We start from the raw sequence: 14,664 nt of genomic DNA on the forward strand, positions 1-14,664 counted from the left end.
AGCTTTAACTTTAACGCAGCTGCAACAAAGAAGGCAAGTCATGAGCAGGCAGGCATGCGGCTATTGCAGGGTATGGGTATGCTCGAACAGGCCCACATAAGAAGAGAAGAGGGAGAGAGGGTAAAAGCCTCTTTAATTAAGATCTATGGTGCAACCAGTTCAATAAATCCCAACCCAAGCTCTCTGCTCATTCATTTCCATTGCATTCGCATCAAGGACGATTCAAAATTGTATCCAAATATTATGCTCCCCTGATCGATTCCACGGTACTGAGAATATCGATCCATCGGCCAATCCCTGGCCACATGTTCAGTTATGGATTTGTATAGTTTTTTTTATAAATTTTTTTTTGTCTCGGGTACACGCCCAAAAGCCAATAGCAACAATAGCGGTTGCAGCCAGCCGCTTGTTTGGACAAGTTACCAAAAATAGACCAGAGCAGACCAGACCAGGCCCGACCAGGCCAGAGTCTCGCTGAAATCGAACCAAAGACTGAGCCCGAGACTTGGATTGGTTTTGCAGCAAGACAAAAACGATGGAAACACATTATGAGCCGTGTGGCATGGTTGCGGTGAAACTGCGGATAATTGCTGCGGCTATGAGGCCGCTAGTAATTCATACATAAATATATATAGAATACGACCAAAAGTTGGGACATTTACGGCTCTGGGCAGGGCCAGGGAGCGCACGGAACGGAAAAGTTGAAAATTGAAAACGGAATCGAAATCGAAATGCGTTTGCGATAATTTGCATGCCCAAGGTTGGTTGCACGCCCCAGAAACGTTGACGCCTCTAATTGCAGGCCCCCGGTACCAATCGCAGTCGGAGTCGCAGTCGCAGTCCCGTGGTGGTGCTGCTGGTGGGGCGATGGGCAGTCGTCGGGGCATCAAAATTACAGGTTTATGCGTTTCCGTTCCTGCACTGATCTGACAGTTATTATAACCTGCATCCCATTAGCAGGGGACGGTGGATGCGGAACCCGTAATGAACTTGTCTAGGACCCGAACGGGCACACATCTGGCCAGGGCCCCGGCTCTGGACCGGGAGATATTGATAAGCCGGGCGGTGGGCAATCGCGGGGCGCTGGTACCGCCACTGCCACTGCCACTGCCAGTGCCAGGCGGTGGCGGTGGCGGTGGGCATATGGCAGTGCAATTTATGGGATCAACAGACCCGTTAGTGCCAAATTACAAATGGGCTCATGGCAGCAAAGTGCAAAACAGACGTGGCAATAACCAACAAGACATTAACCCGGCACGGAGCGGAATGGAGTGGAGTGGCGCATGCCTCGCCGCGCCTCACACAGCTGCACTGCATCCAGAGTGCATATGCTGCATGGTCCAATAATTGCCAGGCCCCACAGTCCAGCGGCCTCACCCTCCGTGCCTCCCGTGCCTCCGTACCCCCGTCCCCACCACACACACACACACACACACACATGAGAGCTGCTGGCTGCAAGGCGGGAAGCTGGAATCAGAGCCAACGGCGATTCCACAAGATACGAGTACGAGTACGAGTACGAGTGCAGTTGCAGCACCGCCGTACCAGCGGATGGCCAGAATGCCAGACCCCACCAAAAGACAGACGGAGCGACGGAGCAACCGACAGAACCGCCAAAAGACAAAACCGACCAACCGACAGAGCAACCGTCGCTGGCCACAAAAACATAAAACAATAAAGCTGGGCGCTGCGCTGCGCAAAGAATAATCGCATAAATCATGCGGACTTGCGGCGGCGTCTAAACTGCACTAACGGCAACGTGAACGAGGGCTACGCGAGCATCGTATCTCTGGAACGAGGCGCAACTTGGGCCACACGGCACAGTGGTGCGAGAGTGATGGGCTGACTGGAGAATGCAATAATAAATACCATTGCTAGAGCCTTAATTATAGGACATACAGAATTATCTACCTCAGAGGGCCCTTCGACTGTCCCTGGAATCCAGACTTATAGATTCGTACTCTCAGAGCTACAAATCTTTTACTCCACCCATCGATATGTATTCGATATGTAGGGAGCAAGCGCCCTCCGCACTCGCTTCGTCTGTGCGGTGACCCCCGGCTCACTCGCTTCGTTTGCGCCTGAGTCCCACATCATATACTGAAAAGGATCGTAAAATACAAAGACAATAAAGACACACAATATTACGACTATGTATGAGTAAAATATCGGGTGAAAAATGGTCTGTGATCGTTACTCCAACATTCGGTTATTTCAGTGGCAATAATTCGTATCAAATATCCCTTATTCCAGAACATTGCCCCACTGTGAATCGAGCAGCGCGGCAACACTTTTCTTGCCTTAAGCCAAATTTATAGCGATCTAAGTAGGTATAAAGCGCTCATTTTGTGGCAGAAACAACGACGACGACGACGACGGCGGCGACGACAGCGGCGACTTCGTTACGATTTCGAGGAGTGCCCGTGCACCGCCAACAGGAGTGCAGCGCGATGGCAATGCCTTTGTTCTCTTCCACATCCACTTCCTCCTCTTCCTTGGGCGACGACCGACCCATTGTTGTTGCTTTTGTAATTTCTTTATCCCGTTGGCAGTTTCGCCTGCACTCCGCTCCCGCTCTCTCCCGCTCTCTTCGTCGCTCTTTTGCTAAGAACAATAGAAATGCAGCGCACGAAAGCTGCGAGAGGCGGGAGCTGAGCGGCACGGAACGGAGAGCGCGAAGAAAGCGCGGTCAGAGAAAGAGAGAGCTAAAGCCAGAAAAAATACCTGCGGCTAACACAAGGTGTATTTCCATAAGGTAGGGTCGTTCCCGTCTCCTTTTTGTTTCCCAATCTCCCCCTCAAGCACAAACGCAACTGGCACACAATTTAAGCTCGCTCCCTCCGAATGCCTCACCTTGCTTGAATATACCCTGGCACAAATCCAACGCTGAAATAGGTGCATTCTGCAAGCTTTGAGAGGGGAAGAGCCGACAACGGGCAGCTTTACCTCACCGCTGCTCACTCGTGCGCGATTTTCGAAAGAACTTCTTGTCAGGGCTTTCGGTACCGCTGTTCGGCCTTTGTTGTGGTTACGACTTTACCCAACACTTGCGGGGAGCGGGAGCGGTAGCGGCAGCGGGAGAAAGGCGACTAACTGGGACAAAGTTTTTGGGCAGCCGACAAAAAAAAGAACAGAATCGCCTTAGAGCAGGAGTCGCCCTGTGCGGTTACCCCCAAAGGCCCTTGGAGTGGACGCTTCAAAAAGCGGTCTAGTCCTGCGGTAAGTATTTGGTGAGGTAGGGCTAACTCATTAGGGGACAAACATTTTCTGTGCCCTGACTTATCAGTCGTTCTAATGCCTTACCCGAAGCGCAGAAATCAGCCATTAATCAATTGATGTGACAAAATGCAATGCAAAAGAAATGGATCGAAAAATGGGCCCGCATTGTTTCAGCAGAAGGAAGCACAGGGGGAGGGGTGTTAGACAGGTCAAGCCGGTTTACTGCCGCTGCATCGCCTGCTCCTGCCGCTCCTGCTCCTGCTCCTGCCACCGCTTCATTATTATGCGCGCATTGTGCGTGGCCCGGCAACAGGAACTGGCCATGGACATGGGCACATGGACATAGGAATTTGTAAGCCCGGCCCAAAGCCCAGTCGAAGCCCATGCCGAGGCCCAACATGAAGCGTGCTCCGATTCTCAATTGCAGCGTGGTGCATATGCCTCCAGGGACAATTCATGCAGCTGACAGGGAGAGAGGGAGAGAGAGAGAGAGAGCGAGAAGATGGGAGAGTCGTAAAAGGAAGCCAGGCAAACTGCAGCTCGCAATTAAACAAAGCCCCTTCCCGGACCAGAGCGCCCTATGAGGAGCAGCGGGAGCGAAGCTGGACGCAGACAATGGCTCTGTCCAAAACTGTGCAAAACCAGTAAGAGCTCCATAGTCCATTGAGTGTAAGGGTCTTACGGATATCCCCTAATTCTACATACTATTCGCAGGTACTAGCCCCATCACAATTCAAACATTGCTGATAAATCAGGTGGAAAACCCATCAAAATAACAGGACAAGGCTTATTGATTGTAATGATTAGTGTAAGACCTGTATAAGCTCGTAAATGAGTGTGTCTTCGATCTGCCTGCCACATGCTTGTATCTCCACTCGGATACAACATACCATTAGTACCGTGTATGTGCCACGCCAGACCCAACCCAGCGGCATCTGCAGCATGTGGTTAGTGCGGCCACAGCAGGGACGAGGATGGGGTCGAGGCTCCCTCAAAGGACTCTAAACGCATTTCCGCCAACGATGACGACGGCCACGTCGCTTTGCATTTTATGCAAAACATCGCCTATCAGCCAGATCTAGCTCGAAACTAGATTGAGGGGGCGGTGGGGGCAGGGGCAGCTGGAGCGGGCCAAATGTGGCCAGATCTTGACCAGCAGACCAGGCCAGGCCAGCCCAGATCAGACCACAGAACGAGCCGGAATGGAGGGCCCAGCCCCAACGCAGCGCTTGTCATATTTAGTTGGCAGAACAAAGCACTCGCCATAAACGCTTGCAAATCGCCGCCAAATCGCAGGGGAAACGCTTTGCTGGCCAGCATGTTGCATTTAAAGCGTTTTTAAACGCTAGAAAAACGGCCGGCTCTCGCCAGGAGGAACGAGTTTTAACCTGAAAAAGGGCAACCAATTTACATTTCTGAGAGAACTATGAGCCACATATGTATGCACCAGATCAGTATTTTGGTTGATGTGTGGTTGAAGAGGTTAGAGGGGGGATTTTTTGGGTATTTAATGGGGTTTCGTAGGATGGAATTATGTACTTTTGACCTTTGTGCTTAGTGGCTTGGAACTCTTATACAATAAACGATCCCAGACTGATGGCTTGTTACCCCTATTTGCTGATGGTATTGACACAAGTTCTTCTTTTGCCCGATTCAGAAACTCTTTAACCTACTCTTGCACATGGTGTAGTCCCCTTGTTTATCTTTAAACAAAAAAAAACCAAAAAAAGGGAGCTGGGTCCCCTGCTTGGCCCAATTTGGTTAAAATCTTCAGATGAACTGAGGCGTGGAAAGAATTCACTGGCCGTGTCCACAATGCAAATGAGGTCCTTTCAGCGATACACCGTACACCGTACACCGTACACCGTACACCGTACTCTTGTGCACACTGTGGTGGTGCTGGAGGTCTGGTCAGGGCTTGGAGCCTAGGGCCCTGGGCCTGGAGCTGTTTCCATCAGCATCTCATCTCCATCAGTAGCCCCATCATTGTCGTCGGGCTGGTGGGGCTACCCGCTGGTGACAATTTAACACACAAATTCAGTGAAGCGACAACTTGGGCACAGGCATAAATTTACAACATCCCCCCCCAACAGCCCCGCCACCCACACAGGCCTCTGATCTGACGGCGGGGGGTTGGTGCTTTAATTTTCCTTTTTCTTGCAGTTTTCCCTTCGGTTCGGCTCCGGTTCGGCTTTTTTCGGCGCTTATGCTCAAAGCCAGTGAAGCAGAAAACTTTACAATCCATCAAATTAATGGAGCAATGTGTCACGAGGAGCACTCGTAGCGCTCGTCGCACCACCTCCTTCGATGCCTGATGGCTGATGGCTGACAGCTCTCACTTAGATTCCCTCTGGTCTCGGCCCTGACAAAACCAACTGGAGCTCCTGCTCCTGCTACTGCTCCTGCTCTGTCCCGACTGCTGCTGGTGAAATGTCATCAACTTGAAATTGTAAATCAAGCAAAAATTGATTGAACAAAGCGCAGAGCGCTTAAAAAACCAAAGGAACAGAACAATGAGGCAAAGGGCACACGGGACATGGGACACGGGATATGGGATGGAATATACTCGTATCTGTATAGTGGCAAGGCTTCAATCTGTTGAATAGATTTGTGCATAGAGGATGCACTTGTGAGTGTACTCAGAGATTGCGAGGGTCTGGGCTGACAGTAGAAGTAATTGATTAACATTTGCGGATCAAATGGTAAATACCATTCAAATGGCGTATCAGAATCGAATATCTTTTAAAACGGTTGCATAAATTAGAGAATATTCAACCGTTTGGTCGGTATGTGCTCCCACTCTCTTTTTAAGGCAAAATGTTGGCTTAAAGATGCTTTAAAATTGAGAAATCACATACGCTTCGGGTTGCCTTCTTTTCCCCAGTTTTCCCAATTGATTGCTCCATCAATCTACGTCTGGGCAGGATTACCATTGAATGCGGAATCAATCAATACTGTTTATTTGTGCAAGTGCTATGCCCCAAAACTCCAATCCCTGCAGGCTGTCTCGGCTGCCTTTCACCGCAGACCAGGGCCCAGACACAGACCCAGAGCCAGACCCAGAGCCAGACCCAGAGCCAGAGCCACCAGACAATTGCCACATATGACATACAATTAACACAGTTAATGTGCCGATGGGTCCAGCCCACATGGCAGCCCACTCCCCACTCTCGAAGCACCATCCACCATCCACCAGAAAGTGTCTCCAGCCTGTCCAGAGTGGTGCCTGCCTTTCACCAGACCCTCCAGTGGCTTTAAAGACGTTTTCTTTGGGCGACTGCGACTGCGACTGCAACTGCAACTGACACTGGGACATAATGAAAGTCCTACGCGATGCTACGGGTGAAAACTTTCGCAAATATGCAAATCGTCCCACTGCCATTTGCACGTACAAATGTAACGTACATTTTATAGACTTATCACGCGACACTCGGCCTGGCTTCGACTTTGGCTTCGGGACTGGCTCTGGGGTCTGGGGTCTGGGGTCTGGGGTCTGGCCAGAGCGGTCCATAAATCTAAGCGATATGCCGCCCATTTCATCTCATTGCCGGCCGCCCACTTGGGTTTCGCAATGTTGCTGCTGCCACTGTCTCTGCTGCTGCTGCTGCTGCTGTTGCATTTGCTGCTCCTGCTGTCGTCGACGTCGTCACGAGTGGCAACAATTAATTTTCATACGCAGACGCAGTTGGATGGCAGATCTGGCAGGAGGCTACTTCCAGACAGACAGGGGGACAGGGGGACGGGGGACAGGAGGACAGGAGGAACTGGGGAGACAGACAGGGAGGTATGGGGCGACTGGTAGCCACTGGGAGAGACACTCACTCCGGGAACGGATGCAGTTTGGAAGTCTTTTTGCAGGCGACAAACAAATTGCACATCGATGCGACAGAGATGGCGACTTGTGGCATTCTAGGAAAATAAATTTAAATAAACGCAAAAGTCTTCTGCTTTGGCCCTGGTAGTGTCTTCCGTTCCTCTTCCTCCGCCTACTGCCCAGGCAGCGGCAGGGGCAGCGGCAGCGGGAGAGAGAGAGATAGAGAGAGGGAATTGAAAATGCAAATTCGCGCGAAAATAAAATCAAGTGATGGAGAAGGGGAGAGGTGGAGTGACTGGGGGCCGACACTCTCTTCGGGCCACAAGTGTTTTAACAATGTTTGCATCGCGCATTACGTGATTTGGCTGCCACAGCCCGCCCCGCCCCGCCCACACCACCTGCTGGTGCTCATCCTCCTGCTGCTCATCCGCCTGCTGCTCCTCCTGCTGCTCATCCTCCCACTTGGTTGGTCTTTGCGTGTAGCAACATGTTCAAATTTGAATAAAACGCAATGCGAAAGGCATTGGAGAGTCCACGAGAATCGGAAATACCCTGCCGCCACCTCAGGGAGTGATCATTGTATGGATACAAAGACCGGGAGTAGGAGGCTTACAATAGAAATGAAAATCTGGTATATAGCTCACAATTTTGTAGGGATTTAGCTCAAGAGTTGCCCTCTAGATGATCTAAAACTTTGCGAAAATAACTTCATTTCAACATGGAAAACTTCCATATGAGGGCTCTGGAACCCACAGAAGTTGGCTCCTTCAAAAACTGAGAAAACAATTGCACAACAGTGTTTAAAATTCGTTTTCAGATTTCCAAGCACGCGGCAAAGCATTTTCGACAGATGCTTAGCTCTTCCCAGACTTCAACAGACCCTGCTCTTCCCCTCTCTCTGTTGCTGGCAGGGCGGGGCAGAACACAGTGTAGTACCACCGATAAGGACTCCCCACCACCAAGTGGGTGTTGCCGGCAAGGAGCAGACTGCTGCTGCTACGCGAACCCATTGACGCCTTCGCCTTGGCTGCATCTTGCATCCTCCGCCTTCGTTATCAGCGTTGCTTTCCCGCCGCCTCCGCCGGGCCGTTGTCGTCGCAGCGACACTTCCAGCGACACTGGGGCGGAGATAACATTCCCGGGGCCGGCGACACTTTGCATGTCGGCAGCAGCTCGAGCTTCAGCTTCCTCTGGAGTCTCGCAGAGTCGATAAATTAGCGCATGCATCTTCATTTTGGGCCCGGGTCTGGGACCGGGTCCGGGTATGGGTATGGGTCTGGGAGTGCATTAGTCCCAGTGAAAGGTTGAGCTTAAGCCCTCGGCCAAAATCAAGAACAATGGAACAGGGCCGGCCCGAACAGGAAAGGACAGGATCTCGAGTCCCAGTCCCTGTCCCTGTGCCTGTCTCCCTACCACTTTGCTGAGTCATTAGAATCCGCAGCTGCGACTGCACCGGCGGCTCAAATCCAATTACAATGCAGAATCAACTGGCTGGGGCACACACACACACACACACACATACACACACACAGATAGATTCTCGTGGAGCCTGGCATGGATGGGGACCTAAAACCAGTCCCCAATGGAGTTTGATCTGCAATTTGGGCCCCAGCCTCGGACATGGCCAAAAGCCGCTGGCGAGCATTGTCCACTCCGTGGGCTCTTTTGCTTTATTATAGCAACGCTTATACAGATTAGAATAAATCAACTTGTCCCCCAGTGCCCGGTCCCCGGTCCCCGGTCCTAGACCGGCTCCCTACCTGGTTGCCTCTCTCTGGTGCTCTCGTTTCGGTTGTCCAGCGATCAGCAAACGCTACCGGCAACAACATGCCTGCTCTGCCCATGCCTATGCCTATGCCTATGCCTATGCCTACGCCTATGCCCATGCCACTCCATGAGGCAGGCAGCTGCAGCTGCAGTGGGACCCAACCGAGGGGCACCCCCCGACACTTTCCGGGATAGTCGGGATAGTTGGGAGCGGGATCCCCATTAAGTGCGCGCCGTGGTGCGCCGCCCCCAGACCAAAGGATGTTCTGCGGCGATAAGCAGGCAAATAAGTTGGCTTAGGCTGCAAAAGGAATTAATAATGCAGAAATGATGGGCTCCACTGGGAATCGGAAATGCGAAATGGAGTAATGAAAGAAAGGGGGGCCAGCAAAGCCACTTCTAACTGATCTGAAATGGGTTTCGGGGAGGCGTCGCCTCGAGAGGAAGTTGCATGTGGGGGGAAAGCCAATGGCCGGCTGCTTTACGGCTCTTGTTGATGGCTTCTCCATGGCATTTGCTTAGAAATGGTTCCCCCAATTAATGTTTGATTCCTGAGCAGGTCTTGAGGTGTCTTTATCTGGCAGGCTCCCAGAGCATTGCTCTCTCAAAGATTCAATCAATGGTATATGTACTCTCAGCCTTTGAATATTCGAAAGTTAAGTCAATATAATTTACCTTACAGAATGTATTTCCGACATGAGCCCATCTTCTTTCAGAGTTCCTCATGCGATCCCTTAAGCTTAAGCCATGTCCCCCACAGTTTCCTTCGTGTCAGGGGCTTTGTGAAACATCAAGTTCAACACTTGGGCAGTGGTGCTCGTCCCCGTTCGAGCCGAGGCAAATCTTACAAATTAAACGCATTCAAGTGCAAGATCCAGGAATTTTGATTGGGTCAAACGGAGTCAGAGGCGCGCGGTAGCTGAAAAATGCCATAACAAAATGTGTCAAGTGCCAGACATAAATGCCTAAGTAAGAGCGGGCCAAGACCAGGCCGGGCCGGGCATCGTCTTCTTGGCCAGAGAGGCCTTGCGGCCTTTTTGCTGTTTGCTGTTTGCTCTGGCCATTCGACATGCGGTGCCGCGTTGATCGTGGCTCGTTGCCGTTTGCCGGGCTGCCGGGTCGCCGGGCCGGGTTGCCTGTTAGCATTGCCGCGCAGTGGATCGTCTTCGAATCGCATGAAACAATAAATTTTCGGTGCGTCAGTTTTTGCGAGGCTGCCGCTGCCAGAGGATCGTTGTGCCCTTTGCCGGGGCCTGGGCTCTGTGAGCTTTCCAATTAAAAATGCACAATTGGGCCTCGCTTCCCTCGATCGTGGCCGACTTGTACTTATTTGTAAGTTGCACGCATGGCTCCAGCTCCAGCTACAGCTCCAGCTACAGCTCCATCTCTGCCGATTCCGATGCCGATGCCGATTTGTGGGTCCCTTCTTTCGGCCTGCCTACGCAGTGGCCTCCTTCTTCGCCGACTGTTTTCATTAATTTACATAAAAATATCTTAATTGCGATGCTGCGACGGCGGCGATTCAATTTTTTGTGCTTATCAATGCCATGTCATGTAGCCGACGCCATGAGCCTGGGGCCTGGAGTCTGGGGCACTCTGTCGCTGCCCCTGCCCCTGCCCCGCCTGACAAATTTGTGCAGAGCTTCACGTCAAGATCGCCATCGCTGGCCTGCGTTCCACATGGCATCCACATCCACAAGACACATGTTGCGCGACACTTGCGGCCACGGCCACACCTCCTCCTCCATTGATTCCTTTGTCCATGCATAATCGCTGATAAATGCTGCTTTCGGGGCTGCAAAAATGATTTGTTGATAATTAATGCAGTTGGGGCACTCATCTCCTCCTACCAGAACTCGTTTGCCGCCATGCCTCAAAAGAACAGCAGCCGCCGACGCCAGGACAGCAATTTGTGCAACGTTTTTTTATTGTGGCTGGTGCTGGTGCTGGCTGCTGGCTGCTGGCTGCTGTTGCAATCAGGCCTTAAAGGCAATCAACGCACAGTAATTCATGCCGCCTGACAGGCTTTGGCTGCATCTGCAGCCCCCATCTCCCCAGCTTGAACTCCAGATGCTGGCGACGACCCACAAATAAAGCAAAAGAAAATCGTTTCCTAGTTGTGGCAAGCGTCACGCAGCTAATTGTCAGCCACGGCCGGGGTGCGGGGCATGTGCAACATGATCGCAATTAATGCGACCAGAGCTAGTCGGCTGCTTAATCACGGTCACTTGATCAATTTGGCACGCAACGAGGAGCCAAGGAGGGGGAAAGAGGGATACCAGGAGCATACCCACTGGGGCAACAGATCACGCGGCCACACTGTTGCAACAGTGCGGCACAATTCTAATGCAGATCAGAGAAAGTTGTGGGAATTTCTTATGAGAAGACAATTGTTTACGAATTATTTGTTGTGCACTTGCTAGGAATGACTATCGATTGGCGATAATTAACGCTCGGCTGTCGAATCAAATGCAACCCTTGTTTTGGTATTTTCTTGCGCCAGACCCGGCATATTTAACCGTTAGGTTAGCGTTTACTGTGACTATTTGTGACGTCATAAATATCGCAATATTTCGAAATATATCGCAAGTTGGGTGGGATTCCTGCAAAGGACTGTCGGAAACGAATAGCATAATAAGAGCCATACTGGCAATATGGATATGAAGGCTTATCTTCCACTAAACAAGAGCTTAGGAATAATGAACAAACCCTCCACAAAGAGAATGAAGGTTCCCTAATTTACCTGGAATTAAATATATTACCATTCATCTGATATAGCGTAAGAAGAAGAGAAAATATATTATGCAAGTGATTAAGAAAATATTCAAATTTCTGTGACCTCTGCGGGCTACCTCTTCCCAACACTCCAGCCCAGCTTAAGTTTTGCGTTGTCGCACACTGTCATTGGACAAAACGAAATTTCCCTCCATTTTTTTTTTTGGTTTATAATTTGCAATCGACCGGCGTAAGCTTTTCCAAAATGCAATTTGAGCGTGGCAAAGATAAACTCTGCAAAATGTCCATGGATATACGCTACATGACAAAGTCCTGGCGAAGTTTCGTATGCAAGGGCCGCACTGCCATGAAAAGTATTTGCCACCTTCGGAAGCTGATTTCCGATGCGGAGTATCGGTTGAACAATCTTCACAATGAACGTGGCCTTAGAACGGGGGACAAACAGATTCGAGTGTTGAACGAACGACTGGCCAATCCCATGGCCACGATGAAAATGATTCTGGATAAGCTGCTCATTATCCGGGACAAGACCTGTCAATATTTGAGCACCACGCGCATGTGTATGGACGATGAAATTCTTTGCAACTACGAGATAACCCCGAATCTAAGGACACCGCAGCTGCTGGAGATCCTCGAGTTCCTCCGCTCGCGCTTCGATCCCGAGTGGGAGGTCAAAGAGATGGTAGTCCGTGAGTATCAGTGGTAATATCCGCGCAGCCGCAGCTTGCTACATATATCGCTTCGTTTCACAGTGGCCTTGGACAACATTGGCAGCGCCGAAGATATGGAAATGCTGATAGATGCCTGGGGCAACTGCCGCCATGCTGGCGGAGAGGAGTTTTCCCAAAAGCTGAACGAATACTTGGATGCGCTGATGGGCAACCACTAACGCAACGGCCACCCGCCATTTTTATTCTAAGACAATCACACAGCCAAACTGAGAGATACAAAGAAATGAATACTATAAGTTTGATACATACATAAGCCATAATGAAACTAGATATCTGCCTGAAAGAGCGATTGATTGCTAGAAGCCAGCGATGCCAACACTTCCAGAACGATCCTGAGCCTGGGGAGGAAGCAGAAGAAGAGCAGTTTCCTCCTCCTAGAGAATGTCCCCATGATGCGACTAATGAATACAACAAAAACACTGAATGACCTGAGAGAATCTCCACCTCCATCGCCTAATTAGCGAATGCACGAACTGAATTTTTTTTGAATTTGATGTTAGTTTTTATTTGAAAAAATGTTCTTGTTTTAGTTTTTGTATTTGGTATCGCCTGTAAAAGGAATTACAAACAATGTCGTCAGTTATTCTTTCGTTTCGTCATCTTAAAAATCTTGACCCACTTTTGACCTTTGCTATACATATACATATATGTTATATATGCGGTTTGGTTGGTTTTCTTGTTTCTTGTTTTTTTTTATTTTTTGTTGGTTTTACTCTGGATTGGTGGCAAAACAAAACTTAATTGTAATTGCACTACAACAACATTTTGTTTTTGCCCAATATATATAAAGTGTACTTGTATATGTATATATATGTATGTATATAATATGCAATTCTGTAGCTAGATTTTGACAATCATGTTCTCATTCCGATCCTAATTTAGGTGTGTTGTGTACATATATATATACTATATATAGTGTGTGTGTGTGTGTGTGTGTGTGTGTGTGTGTGTGTGTCCGTGTGTGTAACATGACACCCTTTTTTTGTGTGTGTTTTGTTTTAGAAACAATTGCATCTTCGGGGGTGTGTTGTCTACTTCATCCGTGCCATCCATCAAAACCACGTCATCTTTTAGGCTCTCCAACTAAGTTCACTTAATAATTGAATACTTTTAGGCTAGTAAATGGTTTTCTTTGCCTTCCCCTCCAACGCTTAATGCACTTAGTATTTGTTCGAATCCTCCTCCTCCTCCTCCTCCACTCTCTCTCTCTCTATCTGACTTATTCTCTAGTTCTCAAGCCCTTAACTAACTTTACAATGAACATCTCGTGTATATAACTTTTTCTTTTTTTCTTTTTTCTTTTTTTTTCTTTTCTTTTTTTTTGTTTGTTTGTTTGGTTGTTGTCTGCTAGTCCTAAACCGCACGGACATTAATTGGTTTTACTTATGCAGTTTTTTTGGTTTAGTTTTTGTTGTTGTTTTTTTTTGTTTGTTTTCCTTTAGGGCTAGTGTCTTTAATTTTAGAAAATTTTCAGCTCGTAAATCGAGTTGGCTTATTAAAAAAATCTGTTCCCACCATGTTTTTGGTTTTTAATCATTATATATGTATATATATTTTATTTAAGTTTTTCTTTTCTTTGCTATGAATGCTTGTTGTCAATTGTTGCGGGGTTCTCTCTATCTTTGCTTGCTGCCTTCCCTCCCTCCTTCTTGAACATACAATATATATATATATATATATGTAAATCTCTATTTTTGTTTTTCTTGTGCTTTACACCCTTTTATTGCTATTAATTATTTGCTCTTTATTGGCGGCCCCCAGAATATTCCAACCGGGGAAATAATCGAGAGTGTTTTGTTTTTGGTTTCTTTTTTTTGGCGGCAACTCAACTGAAACCTTAGCTAGGAAAAAACTCTTTAAGCGCAATCACATCAATCAGTGATTGTTTAAGCGTTTTCTTATGTACAGCAGCGTGTGATAATGCTTTTGCGGAGGATATGGATATGGGGGGGAGGGGCGTTGGTTTTCAAGAGCGCAGGAAAATAAAAAATCACAAATCAAAAACTGTTTGCAAATATGTTTGTTGTTTATTACACAAAAAAAAAAATAGTAGAATAGAATAGAATACTAAATGAAAAACCAAACTACTTAAAAGATATGCATGTGTGTGTGTGTGTGTGTTTTTAGGAGTTAGGCGGGGGAGAGGATGTTGTTGGTGTTGTTTTTGTTGTTGTTGTTGTTGGTGTGTGATAATTACTAGAAAACCGTCTTTGTAATCGTACTTTCTTGTTTATACAATTTATGCTAATTAAAATACACAGGTAAAAATATAATTTCATTGTTTAATAATTGTTTTTTGTTTATGTTTTGTTTTTTTTTTCTCATTACTTTTAAACCTAAGCCTAGCGAAAATCGTTTCAACGTGCAAAATCAATTTTGTGGTGTGTTTTTTCTTGT

At 48.3% G+C, this 14,664-nt stretch overlaps 1 protein-coding gene across 1 annotated transcript; it reads left to right on the forward strand.

The window, feature by feature from the left end:
- The first annotated feature begins 11,813 nt into the window (after positions 1 to 11,813).
- Positions 11,814 to 12,754, forward strand: LOC6597108. The gene is made up of 2 exons (XM_002022261.2): positions 11,814 to 12,225; positions 12,289 to 12,754. Exons 1-2 carry the CDS (start codon positions 11,817 to 11,819, stop codon positions 12,423 to 12,425), a joined length of 546 nt encoding a protein of 181 aa, XP_002022297.1. The 5' UTR covers positions 11,814 to 11,816; the 3' UTR covers positions 12,426 to 12,754.
- The last annotated feature ends 1,910 nt before the right edge of the window (positions 12,755 to 14,664 follow it).

The sequence above is a fragment of the Drosophila persimilis genome, unplaced genomic scaffold (assembly GCF_003286085.1).
Source record: "Drosophila persimilis strain 14011-0111.01,24,50 unplaced genomic scaffold, DperRS2 tig00000431-arrow-pilon, whole genome shotgun sequence".
Classification (NCBI taxonomy): domain Eukaryota; kingdom Metazoa; phylum Arthropoda; class Insecta; order Diptera; family Drosophilidae; genus Drosophila; species Drosophila persimilis.